General features: G+C 38.5%; 1 protein-coding gene across 1 annotated transcript in view; it reads right to left on the reverse strand.

Annotated features, from left to right (window-relative positions):
* mast1b (microtubule associated serine/threonine kinase 1b) overlaps window positions 1–16,876 on the reverse strand; it is an 88,240-nt gene that overhangs the window by 48,585 nt on the left and 22,779 nt on the right. The window contains exon 2 of the mRNA XM_087243486.1: window positions 7,948–7,976. Coding sequence (XP_087099612.1) covers window positions 7,948–7,976 — 29 coding nt within the window. The remainder of the gene's footprint in view (window positions 1–7,947; window positions 7,977–16,876) is intronic.

A 16,876-nucleotide genomic window follows, 5' to 3' on the forward strand; every position in this document is an offset into this window, starting at 1 on the left:
AGAGAGAGCTAATGGAGGAGAGAGTAAACTAGAGATACTTGATATGCCTTGAGTGAGTGTATGAGAGCCATTACTGTGTGTGTGTGTGTGTGTGTGTGTGTGTGTGTGTGTGTGTGTGTGTGTGTGTCAGGTTTTATCTACATAGTGAGGAGCAAATGTCCCCACAAGCAAAGTAAAAGCTGAAATCAGCAGCAGTGAGCGGAGAGCAGCCAAAGTGCTTCATAAACAGGCTGAATAGAGTCCTGCAGGCTCTCTAAGACTCCCAAATCCAACTCCAGTCAACAACATTCGGGGTGGATTCACAAACTGCTGACTAGGGTTGTAACGGTATGAATTTTTCACGGTATGATAATCGTCTAAAACAATACCACGGTTTGACGGTTTCGCGGTATACGGTATGTTACAAATGTTACAAAATAATAGAACAGTGAAGCAAATTTGACTTTTTCCATATAATATATTTTTAGTTACTATAAACAACACCACTTACAATGAACAAATAAAAATAAGAAAATAATAAATAATGTGTCAAAGTCCAAATAAAGTCCAAATAAACATGGTGCAAATCCTCAGTAAAAAATAGATATAAATATTTACTATACTTTAAATAGTTACATAACGAAACTAGATTCAATATGGAACATCCTTAGGTTCTATGTGCCAGCATGGATTTGGATGTGGTTGTATGCAATGCAGACAAACAGCTGCATCTTCATTTGTGTCTTTTGAAAACAGCAAGAGCAGCAGTTCGTCTTTGCTGTGTCACTGTTTTGTCATGTTTCTGTGCTGCTGTGCATGCAAAAGTACTTAGTATCAGAATTATTTCATGCAAAACTTTTTTTTTTTTGCGTTTTATTTAGCCGCGCAGAAATGTATGCCTATCTCTCATTCCGTATTGTTCAAAAAGCTTGGTACACAAACAAAAGCGAAACCTATGCTTATTGGTTGTGATATAGCGAGTTTGAACCAATCTGGGCATGGAGGAGGGACAATGCATCAATGTATCATGTCTGATTTGTCCGGAGACACAGTGACGAGCGTTTCTTTGTCAAATCAGCGTTGTCAAATTTTGATGATGTAACCGCACTGATTCCGGAGCCTCTGAAAGTCCGCGAATGTTATGTGATACAGCACTGGAAAGCTGAGATTCTCTTCTTTATGCCAATCTTTGAATTGTATGAATCGGATCAGCGGATCAAAAGTTATTAAACATTTAAGAGCAATACTTATTTTTAGCCACGGGCGGCTGTCTCGGTCTTTAAGGGTTAAAACCGTTGATATGCAATTGTTCATGGTATGATAATCGTGCACGTTCAAATCGTGGTAGACCGTCATACCGGTATATTGTTACAACCCTATTTGAGAATAAACCAATCAGAGTCTCATCTCCCATTCCCTTTAAGAGTCAGTTGCGTCGCGCCATATCGCATTTGCTATTTACAGGACGCAAAGTAAGTGTAAGTGAAAAAACTGAACACTTCACTAGAAAGAAAACAGTTAAACAGAGCATCTGTAGCGTAAGAATGAGAGATAAATGATCTACTTTAAGTTTCGCTCTCGTGGATAGGGAAACCTTGTACGCACAGACATCAATTAGCCTATAAATAATTAATTTAGTTTGTTATGCACAAAGATTTGTTTCAAAACTTTTTCCAAATTCAGTTCTAATTTCCAGAAAACGAATAAATGACCAATAATAACAAAGTGTGTTCAAAAACCTGAGTTATATCCTAAAACACATGCTGTTCCCCATATGGTCTAAAACCTGACAGGTGGACAAATCTAAGCTTGTTTTTAATAAAACAAATATAAATATGGATATAATAAATAATACTGCTAATAATAATAACATTATACAAATGCAAATTGTCATGAATAAACTGAAAAAGCCTCCCGAGATGAAGAAGGCATGAAGGCGGTGGTTTTTATATTTATGTAGGCTAGAAAATAATATGTTTTGTCATATTTAATCCTTTATATTTATATCATATATATATTTATATCATATATATATATATATATATATATATATATATATATATATATATATATATATATATATATACACATTTATATATATATATATACTTATTATTTTAATTCTTTTTCATTTGTAAAGATATTTGCGTATTGCTCTACATCTTGTGTGTATTAAGCAGTGTGTAAGCGAGGCGCACAACTAACTGCGCTGGACAATAGACCGGCTTTGTTTTGGTCTATTGAAAAATCTATTATAGTTTCTCAAAATAGCAACGCGCCAGCAATGCGCCTCAAAACACCTTCCTTTTTAGACCAGAACGCCTATGAGCGCACATATGAGTGCAAATGCCTTTGCTATTTAAACAGCGTGCTGCAAAACATCAAAACGACTCTTGCGCCAAGCTGAAACTAGCAAACAACAATTGCGTCGCACCTTACGCCACATGTCACCGGGTGTATGATAGGGCCCTGAAAGTGCAGAATGTTTAAAACTATTGATTGTTTAGCAAAATGTTTGACTCAGAGTCGAATACACGAATCGAGTTGGGTTCGGATCTTTTGTTTGACAGGATCTTTTTTTGTTTGACTACCTGGACCTGCAGTCCCGAGCGCATGTCTGTGTGTGTGTCTGTGTCTCTGTGTGTGTGTGTGGTCACGTGATGTGCGTTTTCAGAGGTAGAGAGGAAAGAGGGCTGCTCAGAAATGCTATACGCCACTGTGGATGTCAAATCGTTGTCGTACTAAAATGCCATTTAAAAACAAAGACATACAAGTGTAAACAGGGCCTGAGTGTGTACTTTTCACGAGCGGATTTGCAATGGGGGCGGGCAGAGGATCGCAATGCTGGTGTTGTCTATTGGACGAACCCTAATACGTACATAGCAGAGCTTGCAAAACTGTGGGGTTTTTTTGTCGACAACACGAACGTTGTCAACATAACTCACTGGAAATCCAAAATTTTTCCACACCGGCGACTTCACTGAAAGAGGAGAGGGTTTACGCTCTGACGACGGGTCTCCTGCGTCTGCCGTTTAACAAGCACTTCAACAAGCCTGTTTTTTTCCCGCTTGGCAAGCCAAGCTGACGTGACATGGAGGCGTGGCAGCATCGACGTTTCTATTTTTTGATTCGATAATCGAAATTGAGCGTAAATTTTTTTAATCAATTTTGATTTAAAATCGAAATCGTGAAACCCTTAATTAAAATAATCAACAAGTAATAATTTAATAATCAATTACACCATCAGGAAGACTATGAAACTAACAACATTAGACTCACAAAATTACCTAAAACCCTGCTAATTTTGAATCAAACAGCACAATATGTAGCTGAAACACACAATACGAACAGAACATGAATGGCGCCAACGCAGCATTGACTACCGTGTTAAATGGCGCTAATAATGACCATCTTAATAATCTCCATCTGCAGGTAACCAATGACCTCACTTTCAGGTGTGTTAAAAATCAGATTTAAAAATCCTTTCACCTTTTAGTGCGCCGAAACCCACCGGCCTGCATGATCAGAAGACACAAGGCTCAAAAATAAGAACGATATATTAAAAACAACCTGCGAGCGGCACAAACACCATCAGCTGGAGGATACCAGACCGTCTGCGCACTGGAAAACAGACTGCATGGGGAATTGTGGGTAAAATCTCGAGGGTAGCGGATGGGTGATACCAAGACGAGCATTAAAAGAGGGGGAGCAGGTGCGGTACATCCGTTCAGGACATGTGTGTGTGTTTCTAATTTTAAGAGCAATATGTATTTTTCCCAGAGGTCATGGAGGATGATATAACCGAGAAGCAAGGGGAAAATAAATGAACAAAGAAATGTTTTACGGAAATGGATCGAAAGAGAGTTAATTTTCAGACATCTATTTTTAATTAAATTATAACTCAGATGAAAAAAATGTGTAATTATTTGTTTAAAGAATATAATGAAAGGGTTGCAAAACAAAGTGATTTTTCTGTAATTAACACAACACAAAGCTCTTCTGTGACACAATAATCTTTTAAAATGTTGAAAGAGTTCATGGGAAATCAATTACAGCCCTGATTTGATCATCGCTGCAAACACTCTTTCAACATTAAATATTTCTCTTTAGTTTTCTTGCTCAATTGTATCTCTTCTGCTAATCGAAATAATCGCAACATTGGCTGGAGAGAGAGATGGAAAGAAAAGTTGCAGACAAAACGAACCCTTTAAATATTTAATCAAAATCTTGAGAGGTGATGATGGACACCTATTTTAATGTTTTAATTCAGGTTCGGCATAAACACTGAGACGTTTTAGAGGCTTTTGATGATTGTTGCATCTTTGAGGAACAGTAAATGTAAAGGTTCTTTGTTCATTTATATGATTTTGAGTATGTATGTGACATTTTAGTTCATTATTTATGTTATTATTTATTGTATAATGTAGTGTATAATGTAATTTAGCCTAGAGCACCATCTGCTGTCAAAAACAAGCCTAAAGCACCATCTGCTGGTATAAAATAGCCTAGAACACAGTTTGTTAAAATCTAGCCTAGAGCACCATCTGCTGTAAAAAGTAGCCTAGAGTGCCGTTTGCTGTATAAAACTAGCCTAGAGCGCCGTCTGCGGTAAAACACTCGCCTAGAGCGAGGTCTGTTGTTAAAAACTAGCCTAGAACGCTGTCTGCTGTTCAAAAAGTAGCCTAGAGTGTCCTCTGCTGCTATAAAATTGCATAGAGCATCCTTTATTAAAAACTAGCATAGAGCGGCATCTGCTGTTCAAAACTAGCCTAGTGTCGTCTGCTGTAAAAAAAATTAGCATAGAGCGCCTTCTGCTGTTAAAACTAGCCTAGAGTGTCGTCTACTGCTATAAAATAGCACAGAGCACCATTTATTAAAAACTAGCATAGAGCGGCATCTGCTGTTCAAAACTAGCCTAGTGTCGTCTGCTGTAAAATATTAGCATAGAGCGCCATCTGCTGTTAAAACTAGCCTAGTGTCATCTGCTGTAAAAAATTAGCATAGAGCGCCTTCTGGTGTTAAAACTAGCCTAGAGTGTCGTCTACTGCTATAAAATAGCATAAAGCACTATTTATTAAAAACTAGCATAGAGCGGCATTTGAAGTTCAAAACTAGCCTAGTGTCGTCTGCTGTAAAAAAAATTAGCATAGAGCGCCTTCTGCTGTTAAAACTAGCCTAGAGTGTCATCTGCTGTAAAAAAATTTGCATAGAGCGCCTTCTGCTGTTAAAACTAGGCTAGAGTGTCGTCTACTGCTATAAAATAGCATAAAGCACTATTTATTAAAAACTAGCATAGAGCGGCATTTGCTGTTCAAAACTAGCCTAGTGTCGTCTGCTGTAAAAAATTTGCATAGAGCGCCATCTGCTGTTAAAACTAGCCTAAAGTGCCGTCTACTGCTATAAAATAGCATAGAGCACTATTTATTAAACACTAGCATAGAGCGGCATCTGCTGTTCAAAACTAGCCTAGTGTCGTCTGCTGTAAAAAGTTAGCATAGAGCGCCATCTGCTGTTAAAACTAGCCTAGTGTCATCTGCTGTAAAAAATGAGCATAGAGCGCCTCCTGGTGTTAAAACTAGCCTAGAGTGTCGTCTACTGCTATAAAATAGCATAAAGTACTATTTATTAAAAACTAGCATAGAGCGGCATTTGCTGTTCAAAACTAGCCTAGTGTCGTCTGCTGTAAAAAAATTAGCATAGAGCGCCATCTGCTGTTAAAACTAGCCTAGAGTGTCATCTGCTGTAAAAAAAATTAGCATAGAGCGCCTTCTGCTGTTAAAACTAGCCTAGAGTGTCATCTGCTGTAAAAAATTAGCATAGAGCTGTCTGCTGACAGACCTTGAGCGCCAATTGCTGTTACATATTAGCCTAGAACACCGTCTATTGTTAAAAGCTAGCCTAAATCACTGTCTGCTGTTTAAAAGCTAGCCTAGAGCACTATTTGCTGGTTAAAACTAGCCGAAAGTTCCATTTGCTGTTAGAAACTGGCCTAAAACGCGTCTGCTAATAAAAAAGCTAGCCTAGAGAGCTGTCTGCTGTAAAAACTAGCCTAGAATGACGTTTGCTGTTTAAAAACTAGCCTAGAACGCCCTCTAGCCTAGAGCGCCATTTGTTCTTAAAAACTAGCCTAGAATGGCGTTTGCTGTTAAAAGCTAGCCTAAATCACTGTCTGCTGTTAAACACTAGCCTAAAGCGCCGTTTATTACTAAAAATTAGCATTGAGTACCGTTTGCTGTTAAAAACTAGCCTAGAGTGTCATCTGCTGTTATACACTAGCCTAGAGTGCCATTTGCTGTTAGAAACTAGCCTAGAATGAGTCTGCTAGAGCGCTGTCTGCTGTTAAAAACTAGCCTAGAGTGCTGTCTGCTGTTAAAAACTAGCCTAGAGCGCTGTCTGCTGTTTAAAACTAACCAAGAGCGCTGACTATTGTTTAAAAAATAGCCTAGAGCGCCATATGCTGTTTAAAAACTAGCCTAGAGCGCTGTCTGCTGTTTAAAACTAACCAAGAGCGCTGACTATTGTTTAAAAAATAGCCTAGAGCGCCATATGCTGTTTAAAAACTAGCCTAGAGTGCTGTCTGCTGTTAAAAACTAGCCTAGAGTGTCATTTGCTGTTAGAAACTAGCCTAGAATGAGTCTGCTAATAAAAAATAGCTAGCCTAGAGCGCTGTCTGCTGTTAAAAACTACCCTAGAGCGCTGTCTGCTGTTTAAAACTAACCAAGAGCGCTGACTATAGTTTCAAAAATAGCCTAGAGCGCCATATGCTGTTTAAAAACTAGCCTAGAGCGCTGTCTGCTGTTAAAAACTAGCCTAGAGCGCTGTCTACTGTTAAAAACTAGTCTACAGCGCTGTTTGCTGTTAAAAACTAGCATAGAGCACTGTCTGCTGTTAAAAACTTGCCTAGAGTGCCATTTGCTGTTAGAAACTAGCCTAGAATGAGTCTGCTAATAAAAAATAGCTAGCCTAGAGTGCTGTCTGCTGTTAAAAACTAGCCTAGAGCGCTGTCTGCTGTTTAAAACTAACCAAGAGCGCTGACTATTGTTTAAAAAATAGCCTAGAGCGCCATATGCTGTTTAAAAACTAGCCTAGAGCGCTGTCTGCTGTTTAAAACTAACCAAGAGCGCTGACTATTGTTTAAAAAATAGCCTAGAGCGCCATATGCTGTTTAAAAACTAGCCTAGAGTGCTGTCTGCTGTTAAAAACTAGCCTAGAGTGTCATTTGCTGTTAGAAACTAGCCTAGAATGAGTCTGCTATTAAAAAATAGCTAGCCTAGAGCGCTGTCTGCTGTTAAAAACTACCCTAGAGCGCTGTCTGCTGTTTAAAACTAACCAAGAGCGCTGACTATAGTTTCAAAAATAGCCTAGAGCGCCATATGCTGTTTAAAAACTAGCCTAGAGCGCTGTCTGCTGTTAAAAACTAGCCTAGAGCGCTGTCTACTGTTAAAAACTAGTCTACAGCGCTGTTTGCTGTTAAAAACTAGCATAGAGTGCTGTCTGCTGTTAAAAACTTGCCTAGAGTGCCATTTGCTGTTAGAAACTAGCCTAGAATGAGTCTGCTAATAAAAAATAGCTAGCCTAGAGTGCTGTCTGCTGTTAAAAACTAGCCTAGAGCGCTGTCTGTTGTTAAAAACTAGTCTACAGCGCTGTTTGCTGTTAAAAACTAGCCTAGAGCGCTGTCTGCTGTTAAAAACTAGCCTAGAGCGACGTCTGCTGTTAAAAACTAGCCTAGAACAGGATCAATGTTCATATGCTCGAGCCTGGTTTATCTATAGGTTTTTTTCCTTCACTTTTGTCAACTGGTAAAGTTTGTTCCTCCGCTGTCGCCACTGGCTTGCTTGGTTTGAGCCTTGTAGAGCTAGAGTTTCAGTTTACTATGATCTTCTATGTGAAGCTTCTTTGACACAATCTACATTGTAAAAGCGCTAGAGAAATAAAGATGAATTGAATTATCACTGAAAACAGACTCACCTGCTGTTTTTACGAGGCAGTGGAAGATCCTTTTGAGCCAAAGACGACGAGACAAGAGATGTGGAAAAAACAGAGAGAGAGAGAAAACAGAGTTTAAAATCAACACAAGATCCTATAAATGTCATTCAGCTAAACACAAAGCATCAGTAACACTTTATAAAGTTACCAAGGTCCCGTTAGTTCACTTTAACATTAACAATGAGTAGTATTTGTTAATACTGGTTAAAACAAATACATTCAAAGTGTCCTAATACTATGTTTGAGTCTCTTACAATATGTTTAAATGCTTATACAGTCAGAAAACATTGTAATTTTCTTTGAAAAGGCTTTTTATATTAGAATCATTTAGCAATTAATTCAATACGATTCATAAAACATACTTAAGCATACATTTGACTGCAATTTTTAGGTAAAATAAACACTAGGGGGCAGTATGAGGACAACAACTTTTGCTCCTTTTCACACTGATGATATTTACAGGGATATATATATCTACAAATAAAGGGTTATTTTATATTTCACCAAATAAACACCACAAAACAACCTAATATAATGCTTGAGTCTTCTACAATAGGCTTAAATGCATCTACGGTCAGATTTTCTCTGAATAGGCTTTTTATATTAGAATCATCCTGTGATGAATTCATTTGAATCAAATCAGGGCTTCAGGTCTGTTAGCCCCTCCCCCTTCCATAAGCCAGCTCTGCTCTGATTGGATAGCTGGCCAAGTCTGTTTTCATTGGTTTCAGAGACTTCATATGTCGCAGGAAGACAGGGATCATGCAAATAAGATGACTCTTTGATGAAGATGACTCTTTAAAGCAGGGGCTACCAAACTTAATCCTGGAGGGCTGGTGTCCTGCTGATTTTAGCTCCAACCCTAATCAAACACACCTGAACAACCTAATCAAGGTCTTATTAGGTATACTTGAAACATCCAGGCAGATGTGTTGAAGCAAGTTGGAGCTAAATCCTGCAGGGACTCCGGCCCTCCAGGACCGAGATTGGTGACCCCTGCTATAATGTGATTCAGAGAGACAATATCTTCAGTCATTGTGTGTTTTTATTGATTAACAACCTTGCAGAATATTAACTCTGATAGATATCAACATCTTGATACTTCTCTGACCACATTTCTAGAACTGCTCGATCGTGCAGATTCGCACTCTATAACATCAGAAAGATCCGACCCTTGTTATCTGAACATGCAGCTCAACTCCTTGTTCAAGCTCTTGTTCTCTCCAAACTGGATTACTGCAACTCTCTACTAGCTGGGCTTCCAGCTAACTCTATCAAGCCTCTTCAACTGCTCCAGAATGCAGCAGCACGAGTGGTCTTCAATGAACCTAAACGAGCACATGTCACTCCGCTGCTAGTCCGTTTGCACTGGCTGCCAGTTGCTGCTCGCATCAAATTCAAAGCTCTGATGTTTGCCTACAAAGTGACCTCTGGCCTTGCCCCTTCTTATCTGCTCTCACTTCTGCAGATGTATGTGCCCTCCAGAAACTTGCGTTCTGTGAATGAACGTCGCCTCGTGGTTCCATCCCAAAGAGGGAAGAAATCACTTACGCGAACTCTCACGCTCAATCTGCCCAGTTGGTGGAATGAACTCCCTAACTGCATCAGAACAGCAGTCACTCACTACTTTCAAGAAACGACTAAAAACTCAACTATTTAGTCTCCACTTCACTTCCTAATCTGCAATTGCCTCTCTGAATATCACACTAACTGTACCCAAAAAAAAAAAAAATACTAATACTACTAATACTTCCCTTCTTAGACTTTACAGACCTGAAACTTGCCTATAGCACTTATTCATTGTTGCTCTTAGTTGTGAAAATTGCTTCCTTGTCCTCATTTGTAAGTCGCTTTGGATAAAAGCGTCTGCTAAATGACTAAATGTAAATGTAATGATATGCAAATAAGATATTTTCCAAAACCCATATGACCTGCTCTTTAACCAAAACTACTGTAGAACCACTTTTGTCACTTGTTAAATGCTAAAACCCGAGCTGAACTACTGAAAGTGTTGGATTTAAAGTGTGTGAACGCCACTGAGTTTGTCCTGAACAGTTTGCTCAACTGGCACCGTATTTCACGACTGGACGTGATGCAAACAAACCCATCTGTTGGGGTTCTGTGGGCAAAACAATCCCGAACAAACAAGCGAATCGCTCCAAGCACATACAGAGGGAGATACTGATGTTCCCCTTTATCATTTCTCTGGCTGCACGTCTGTGATTGAACACGCGACCGACCACATAATATCCTGTCATTTGTCTTCTCGACAGACTCTCTCTTTCTCTCTCAGAACAGATGTTCATTCAGACCCACAGAAAGTACAAGTTGAACTGATCTGAAGCTCCAAAACCAAGCATTTAACCCTGAGTCAAGACAGGCTCATTGTAAATACTTGCTTCAGCCGATGTTTTTTGTGAAAAATCACAAAAACGTCCAAAAACCTACGTTCAACTGCAGTTTGTAGGTAAAATGAACACTAGGGGGCAGTGTGAGGACAACTACTTTTGTTCCTTTTCACACTAATGATAGATAAAAAGTTCCCTAAGTAACTTATTTCAGATTCGCAAAAATGTAGTTAGCGCCCTCTAGTGGATTTGTCATCTGAAATGTGCAACGAAACGTACCCAATAGCAATGTTTTTTTACAATTCACAAAACAAAAACAAAGCCTTTAACCCTTTGATGCTGCGTTCACACCAGACGCGGCACGCGCATCAAGCGCGAGTGATTTACATGTTAAATCAATGCAAACGCGCGAATAGACATCCTGCGGCGCGATACGCACAAATGACATGGCGCGAATGACGCAAATTGCGCGTTTGACGTGCTTAACGAGCGTTTTGCGCGAATCTCTCGATTTCGAAAATCTGAACTTCCGCGTACATTCGCGTCGCGTTAACCAATCAGAAGCTTGCTCTTGTGGGGGCATGATTGTGACGTAGAACCTGTTATCGGTGTTCCAAGGGAAATCCTCCAGCCTTCACCAACAACAGTTCATCAAACTTAGCTTGGCTCGGTCAGAAGCACCGCTGAAAGCCTTCGTCATCCAGGTTAAGTTTCTGCAGGAGTTTATGAGCTCACAGAGCTGGATGCACCTCTGAAAGGATGTAGTGGACTCAGACACGACCCTAAACGTATCGACGATGTTTATCATCCTTCATAAAGCACATAAACACTGTTATTTTCTTCATAAAATCCATGTTAGCCCTTTAGCTATGAAGCTAAAGTCTTCGGGCAGACAGAAGCACTGCCCATCACGCGAATCTGCGTCTGTTCTGAAGTGAATTTGACACGCGAATGAAGCGGGGTTTGACGCGCGAATGAAGCGAGTAAACTCAAATGTTCACGCGGCTATTTACGCACGAATAGCGCAATTACGCACGTTCCGCGTCTGGTGTGAACACAGCATGAGTCAACGCAGACTCATCAATCACAAAAACGTACTTAAACATACATTTGAATGTAGTTTCTAGGTAAAATGAACGCTAGGGGCCAGTATGAGGACAACAACTTTTGTTCTTTTTCACAGTAATGATATTTACAGAGAAATAAATATATCTAAACATAAAGGATTATTTTTGTGCAGTTCTTTGCTCAACAACAAATAAACACCACAAAACAACTTAATGGTGTCTATGATTTGTATTTGAATATGTTTGCTCTGAAACTGTATTTTGGAAACTCCAGCATGTTTTCCTCAGAAACCTTAATTTCTTTTTTCGACTTAATATTAGCTCACAAGGGGGTGCATAAATTATCAAGAAATTGTCATTCTGGAAGTGGAAGTGCTGATGTGACCAAAACTTAACATCAAAATCAGCATTAACCATCTGAATTCACAGTGATTTTTCAGTGCATGCGGAATAAGACGAGCTTAAAGACACTAAGCCCCGCCCTCTAGAGATCCATGAGCCAATAAAATGCCAGTAAGCCAACAAATTCTGTCAAATGTTTTAACCGATTACATTTCATAGGAATGCATGTTATTCAACAGCAGAATTGGCTCGCCGCCGCTTTATCCAGCAAACGTCATTATCATTGAGTGGCAGACATCACTAATCAATAGAGCATTCAGATGTCCTTGGATTTATTGCTGTGCCTCGATTTACGGCATCCAGCAGAGGCATGCAGAACACAATATGGAGACGAAACCTGTTAAAACATTTTACAGCAGTACAAAATGAAAAAATATAATTTTATTACTTACACTACCTGACAAGTCTTGTAGCCTATCCAGATTTTAAGAACAACAAATAATAAGTTGACTTCTAGTTGGTCATTTGGTATCAGAAGTGGCTTATATAAAAGGCAAAGGCCTCTAGATTATGCTTATTTGACCAAACTAAAATATGATCATGCTTCGATTTTCATTATTTAGGGCAGTAAGGTCTGACTTTGCTAAGACTTGTCTGTTAAGTCTAGGAAAGAAGAAGGTGAAAAGAAGGTGAATTCATCTTCAATGCCTCAATCTTACCCCAGATATGCTCAATAATGTTTATGTCTGGTGACTTGGTTGGCCAATCCAGGAGCACCTTGACCTTCTTTGCTTTGAGGAACTTTGATATAGAGGCTGAAGTATGAGAAAGAGCGTCTATTTGTATTGCTTTATTTACACAACAACAACAACAAACAAAAATATATATAAAGCCAAACCCAAAATTATTCATAAGCCAAGGGAATTAATCATTTCAGGCTTGACAAACAAATAAAATAAAATGATTGATTGTTTGATTGTTTCATTAATTGATTGATTGATTGATTGATTGATTGATTGATTGATTGATTGATTGATTGATTGACGGTTGGTCAATCAATCAATCAATCAATAAATTAATCAAGAATTTAATTCATTATGATAATAATTAATTAATGCTGACAGGGAGAGAGGTTAAGAGGTTAATGATGCTACCAAAAATGCAATAAAAAAGTATAAATATATATATACACACACACACACACATATATATATGTGTGTGTGTGTGTGTGTGTGTGTGTGTGTGTGTGTGTATACACACATACATACATACATACATACATATGTATATACATATCTATATATACAGATTTATTGCGATGCAAAAATGTCACAATATGCATCGTGGCGTGATGACGATTTGATTACGATATGACGTCCGTTTTCTCTTATTAGTTGAGCTGTTTGCACGTGAGCTACGTTCCACCTGCTGTCGCACGTGAGTTCAGATTGCAGCAGCAGTAATGTTAACAGACCAAGATGTGTGGAGCTGAAATAGAGGATGACCCATCCTCTCAAAATCAGACGTCTGGCAACATTTCGGTTGTAAAGTCATTGCTTTAGACTCGTCCGCTTTTTGACACGCATACTGGGTCAACCATCCTAAGTTTTAAAGTCTTCACAGTGATTTACATACTTTGCACAGCGACATGGAAACCTTCTAATGGTGTTGAAAGAGTCACATACTGTATTTATAAGGTACAATTCACCCTAAAATATCATTCTGTCTTCATATAATGTTCCCGCATCACACATGACGTGAGCTGACCGTGAGCTGTTACTACAGAGGGCGGACTTTGATAGAGGCGCGCGTATGGTAAGCCGTTATTATATTTTGACTAGTCAAAATTATAATTCGACTAGTCAGAATGACAATTAGAGATATCTGCAATTACAATTGTACTAGTACGAAATCAGATTGGAGATATCTGCAAATATATTATGACTAGTCATATTCCTCCATTAACTTCCATTGAAAAATATTTGCAGATATCTCTAAATGAGTTTTGACAAGTCACAATTTTAATTAGAGATATCTCCAAATGAATTTAATTAAATATGAATTAAATACCTGGAAATGTGGATTTTTTTTTTTGCACACACAAAACCAAGCAAAGCCTTAAGCTCTTACTGTTAAATTCAATTGAATAGAAAGCTTATTTTTTTTGCACCTTTACTTAAATTGTTCTTTAATTTTGTCTCTGTCATTTCAATAATATTTTTAAGAAGTTTTTAAATTGTTTTATTTTCCAGAGACAGGCCTGTTTAATTTATTTTCTTAAAGAACGTTCAGTTTAACAAGTTGAAACAAAAGAAATACATAAAAAATAGTTTACTTGGTAAAATCTGCATTTCAGTTTAATTTTCAATTTTTATTCCAAATATCGGGATGCATGTCGAATCGTGAACATTATATCGTGATACACATTGTATCGTCAGCTGAGTGTATCGTTACACCCCTAATATATATATATATATATATATATATATATATATATATATATATATATATATATATATACATAATATATATATATATATACACACACACACACACACACACACACACACACACACACACACACACACACATATATATATATATATATATATATATATATATATATATATATATATATATATATATATATATATATATTTATTTATATATATTTTTTTTTTTTATTATGAGCAGCTATAGAAAAATACATTCAGGAAAGCATTTAAGCATCAAAACCAAACATCTGAATGATCTGAAAGACCAATTGAGCTAAAAATGACCATCAGAACACATTTTTTAAAGGGAACCTATTATGCAAAAATCACTTTATAAGGGGTTTAAACACAGTTGTGTGTCAGCAGTGTGTGAATATAACCAGCTACTAATGGTAAACAGGAATTTATTGTATTTTTTATAATCAGACTTGATGAAAACAGTCTGCAGGAACACTTTGATTGACATTCTCCCTTTGTTCGTGTCATCAGAGGGGGAAAGCCCCGCCCACTAGTGACATCAAATCTCCCTCATTAACATAGAACGTCAGTTTTTTTTTTGAATCTGCCACTAGGGGACCTCCGGCAGCAAGATGAGGGGGTAGTCGAGTTTTGTTTGCGCTCTTACCATCTTTAACTGTATTGGCGCCAATTACACGAGAGTATACTTTGAAAGAGACAACTTTGTTTCGACTAAAATCCTGCATCTAAATGATTTGTATTAAAAAGGCAAGCAAAAGTGTAAAAAAAAAAAAAAAGACGACAAGACAGCCGCGGCTTAAACGTCCTAACATAAAGCAAGCTAGCATGTAGGCTGCCACCAACACTACAATTAACAGTTGCGCTGAGCAATCTTGGCTAAAGGACAATACACTTCTTCAGCTGGTTAAGACTGAACCGATATCCTCATATGACCAGATGGCAGAGACTATTAAAACGGAGGTGTCAAGATGTCAAGCTTTCGGTCTGAGATCGGATTTATTGTCACTGTGTTCAGAAGTCAAAACCAAAATGGATGCTCTACAACAAGAGATAGCGGGACAAATTCATAACGTTAAAACTAAGCAATCCGATACAACTGACACTATGGAGAAAATTAATCTGCCACTAGGCTGACACACAGGCATTACTAGCCCCGCCCTTTTTTTGAAAAGAGCACAATCTCATTTGCATTTAGAGCGACAGTCACCAAGGCCATGTCTACACTACGTGAAACGTAAGACGCTTCGGCACGCGTCATTTCCGCCTGACGTTTATTTTCTTTCCGGCTCTTTAAAACGTTTCGGCAAAATGTCAAGGAAAAGCACAGAGTTTTTTTAAATGGACTGACAATGAAGTGGAGTTGCTGCGTCGAGTAACACATGAATACAAAGTTGCAAAAGAAAGTGAAAATGTAGACTGGGAGACGTGCCAAAACAAATACGCCGATATACTGGACCGCTTTAAAGAACAGTATCCTGCTGATGACGCTGCTTACCCTTTACAGTAAGGACGACATCACTAAACTCATAACCACAATGAAATTAAAGTAAACGAATTAGTAACATGACTGTCACATGACAAAAAACACGTCATCGATTTCTAAAGACTCCGTTTTCACAGTCTACACTACGACACGAAAACAGCGTTTTCAAATTTATCCACTTTGGAGAGCGTTTTCAAAAAGATACGTTTTTGTTTCCTTAAAGGGCCATGAAACCCCCTTGTTTTAGCAGTTTTCACACCTCTACTTTGGAAAAAGTCAGAAAAGTGGGCGTGTCCAGCTCTGTTTAGGGGGGAGTGTCGGAGGAAGAAAAGAGGCATGGTGTGGGAGTGTCTATTTGGGCACGCTGAATTTCATGGACATCTGTAGTTGAATTATTTGCCAAATTATTAAATGGTGGACTTTAACTGCAGTTTGGCTCTTTCATTCAGGGAATTCATTCATGCCCCTCGCGACAAACGAGATATTTGATTCGAGGATCTGCTTTAAGCGTGTATTTTTCATGCAATGTTTGATTCCGCACGGCGAATGAGAGAAAAAAAACTCAGCATTTCCCGGAAACTTAGATGCACACGGCAAGTAGTGTCAGAAAGCCGCGTGTGTTATTCCGGTCACTAAATGCGGTGAAAACCCTACATGAGGTTAAAGTTTGGTTGTGGTCCTAACATGTTATGGTGCAATAGTTAACTTAGTTTGATACGAACAAACTGAATAAACAAAGAGCACTGGTCGCTCACTTACCAAATCTGTAGAGACAGGACAATCACCAGCAACTAGAGTCGCGTCTTTATTAAGAGGAGACTACAAGCGAATCCGGATCTCAGCGTTTACAGATGAGAACAGCTCTCAGGTAAACAATAATCCTCCTTAGACACGCAAGTTATTGTTGTTGAGCGTCGCGTACACTGTTAATCCACACGTGAGTCTGAGCTCTCACAGAGAGAAAATGAAAACAAAACGTAACTGCAGCAAACTATAAAAGCAACACTTCACGCTTGTTTTGCCAACACAACGTAGCGTCTCTGTCGTCTAAACACTGTGACAGTAATGAATATTAATGAAGTTGCACAATAGAGCGCGCTGATTGGTTTGAACCAAGCCTTACTCATGCATTAATGCATCACACTGTAAGACGTAATGAGACACACTCTGGCACAGACGTCCAGTCTGCACGCTGGA

Source organism: Danio rerio, chromosome 3 (assembly GCF_052040795.2).
Source record: "Danio rerio strain M-AB ecotype USA chromosome 3, GRCz13ab, whole genome shotgun sequence".
NCBI lineage: Eukaryota > Metazoa > Chordata > Actinopteri > Cypriniformes > Danionidae > Danio > Danio rerio.